The 3,430-nt window shown below is 40.3% G+C and overlaps 1 protein-coding gene across 1 annotated transcript; it reads left to right on the top strand.

Annotated features, from left to right (window-relative positions):
* Nucleotides 1-427: 427 nt before the first annotated feature.
* EMWEY_00048610 (serine-threonine phosophatase 2C, putative) lies at nt 428-3,214 on the top strand (the record flags this gene model as incomplete). Its single annotated transcript, XM_013479393.1, has 6 exons — nt 428-569; nt 817-915; nt 1,150-1,484; nt 1,721-1,831; nt 2,616-2,775; nt 3,105-3,214. 6 exons carry the CDS (start codon nt 428-430, stop codon nt 3,212-3,214), a joined length of 957 nt encoding a protein of 318 aa, XP_013334847.1.
* Nucleotides 3,215-3,430: the final 216 nt, after the last annotated feature.

Below are 3,430 nucleotides of genomic sequence, written 5' to 3'. Positions count from 1 at the left end.
CTACTGCCTCTGCTGCAGCAGCGGAGGTGTTGCTGCAGGGCACTCTATATCATCAGCAGCAAATCGAGCTGCATGCTGCTGCTAGCAGCAGCAGCAGCAGAAGTGGGGTGCTGCTTCTAGGTACCAGCACCAGCAGAAGCAGCAGCAGCAGCAGCTACAGCAGCAGCAGGAGCTGCGTTTGCAGCAGCACAAGCATCATTTGAGCTTGTTTAAATCAGCAGCAGCAATAGCAGCAGCAACAGCAGCAGTATTTGTTTGTCTTTGTTTGTGTGCTGCAGCAGCAGCTGCCGCCGCTCTTCGTGTTCTTCGCCCAGCACATTACTGCAGCAGCTGCAGCAGCAGCTAGCTTTCAGGTCCAGCAGCAGCAGCATCTCTAATTAGCAGCAGCACGAGCAGCAGCAGCAGCTGCTGCAGTCTATAGACAGCAATGGCGCACTCACCAGCAGGCGTTGAGCCAGCAGCAGAAGCAGCAGCAGCAGCAGCAGCACCGGAGCTGCCGCAGACGCTGCACGAGCCAATGGCCCCAACTAACTACGGCACCTTTGAGGTCTCCGTAGAGACGGACATAGGTGTGCTGCTGCTGCTGCTGCTGCTGCAGTGTTTCCTTCTCGTGTTGCTGCTGCAGCAGTGCTTCCTTCTCTTGCTGCTGCTCAGTTACTCCCTAATGCTGCTGCTGCTTCACTGTTTGCTGCTCCTGCTGCTGTTGCTGCACTTCCTGTTTCTGTTTCTACACTTGCTTCTGCTATTTCTGCATTTTTGCTGCACTTGTTGCACTTGCTGCACTTGCTGCTGCTGCTGCTGCATGCATGCATGCAGGGGGTCGTAAGCACCAAGAGGATAGATTTACTGTTTGTCCTCAACTTATTGCTGGGAGGAATGATACCGCCTTCTTTGGTGTCTTCGATGGCACAGTTGGTTCGTTCCTGCTGCTGCTGCTGCTGCTGCTGCTGCTGCTGCTGCTGTTGGTGGTGGTGGTAGTGGTGTTTCTTGTGGTTGGTTATTGGTATTTATTGCTGCTGCTGCTGTTTGCATGCATTCATGATAATATATAAAGCATTAGTGTGTTTATTTCTCTTGTATTGTTTATAAGATTTTTTTAAGGGTTTAGGGTTTAGGGTTTAGGGTTTAGGGTTTAGGGTTTGTGTATAGGTGATTTTGCATCGGACTCTGTGAAGGATTTAGTTGTTCCTCATCTAATATCTAATAGGGGTTGGCAGCGAGTAACATCTTTGCTGCAGCAGCAGCAGCAGCAGCCATCAGCATCAGGGGATGGGGATTCATCTAGTGGATCTGGTGCAGCAGCAGCAGCAGCAGCAGCAGCAGCAGCAGCACTCCCTGAGGCCCTAGCACTAGCTGTGCGGTGTATGTACTTGGGGGCAGATGCAGAGTTAATTGAATTATGCAGATTAAATAATAATGATTATGCTTCCTCTACCTCTGTTACTGCTATACTTGCTGGAGGGTTTCTTGCTATTGGACATCTTGTAAGGGTTTAGGGTTTACGAGGGTTTAGGGTTTACGAGGGTTTACTAGGGTTTACTAGGGTTTATGAGGATTCAGGGTTAGGGTTTACTAGGGTTTGTATATTCGTAGGGTTTGTATTAGGGTTTATGGGTATAAGACAAACAGTCATAATCCTGTTTGTTTACAATCTAGGGTTTAGGGTTTAGGGTTTAGGGTTTAGGGTTTAGGGTTTAGGGTTTGTGTGTATATATTATAGGGAGATAGCCGTATAGCATTAGGAGTAGAAGTTGAGGGAGGAGGAGTAGAAGGAGAATTCATGACTGTTGATCATAAACCTAATATGCCATTAGAACAAGAAAGAATTATCGTAAGGGTTTAGGGTTTAGGGTTTAGGGTTTAGGGTTTAGGAGGGTTGTTTATTTGTATGGGAATATTTCATCATCTCTTTTCTTTCTTTCTCTCTTATTTCTATATCTCTTTTACTTTTTATCTATTTATTTATTTATATTTATTTGTATTTATTTATTTATATTTATTTATTTATTTATTTATTTATGTATTTTATTGTTATCTCTCTGTCTTCTAGGGTTTAGGGTTTAGGGTTTAGGGTTTAGTGTGTGCATATTTTTTTTTTTTCCTTCCCCTATAACCATTTAAATAAAAGCTAAATAAATAAATAGAATAAATGAATAAACTAATAAATAAATAATATTTATATTAATTAATTAATTAATTAATTAATTTATTTATTTATTTATTTATTTATGTGTATAGAATAGTGGTGGTAGTGTAGAGTATTTACATAATCATAATAATAAACCCTTTATAAGAGGAGGAGATTTTGGTCTCCGTAAGTCTAAGGGAGAGCAGCCAATGCAGCTACAGTACTCAAGAGCATTTGGGGTAAGTCTTCTTGCTGTTGTTGCTGCTGTTGCTGCTGCTGCTGCTGCTGTTTGTTTGTTTGTTTGTTTGTTTGCTGCTGCTGCTGCTGTTCCCTATCCATATATTACATATATTTTTTGTGTTTTTTTTTGTTGTTGTTATTCTCCTCCTTTCCCTTTCTACAACTAAATTATTTCCTGTTCCCCTTTCTGTTGCTGCTGCACTTTCTGCTGCTGCTGCATTTGCTGCTGCTGCACTTGCTGCTGCAGGGTAAGGATCTAAAGAGTTATGGTCTAAGTGGTGACCCAGACATTCGTATTTTACGTTTATTAAGAAATCATAGAATATTAATTTTAGCAACAGATGGACTATGGGATGTCCTTAATGCTCAGCAGGCTGTACATTTAGCTTGGCAGGCATATACACATGGTAAGCAGCAACAGCAACAGCAGCAACAGCAGCAACAACACTAGCTATACAAGGAATAATAATATCATTTACTCACCATTGGATTAAGCACAACATCACGAAATTAATAAGGGGTCTAACCTATAGTCTATTTTTCCTTGTTATTCTTTTGTAGATAATAACACCAGCAACTGCAGCAATAGCAGCAGCAGCAGATGCTGATGCTCATGCTGATGCTGCACGGGATATATAATAGTTATAATGTACTCATTTTGCTGCTTCTTGTGTTTGTGCTGCTGCTGTTGCTGCTGCTGTTGTTGTTGTTGTTGTTGCTGCTGCTGCTGCTGCAGGAGAGAATCCATCGGAGTGTCTAGTGCAGCAAGCATTAGCAGATCAGCAGCAAAATGGTCATTGTGCAGATAATGTAACAGCAATGGTTGTTATATTAAAAGATAATTAATTTATTTATCTATTTATTTATTTATTTATTTATTCTTTCTTTCTTATTCTTTTCTTCCTCTTCTTCCTCTTCTTTGTCTTTTTCCCTATATATTAATATATTATTATTAATATTATTATTAATATATTATTATTATATATATATTGTATATATATATATTAATTATTATTATTATTAATATTAATATTATTAATATTAATATTATTTATTTATTTA

This window comes from Eimeria maxima, genomic scaffold (genome assembly GCF_000499605.1).
Source record: "Eimeria maxima Weybridge genomic scaffold, Emw_scaff1105, whole genome shotgun sequence".
Lineage (NCBI taxonomy): Eukaryota > Apicomplexa > Conoidasida > Eucoccidiorida > Eimeriidae > Eimeria > Eimeria maxima.
The sequence above is the reverse complement of the archived record's forward strand: the minus strand, read 5'-3'. Positions and strand labels throughout refer to the sequence as shown.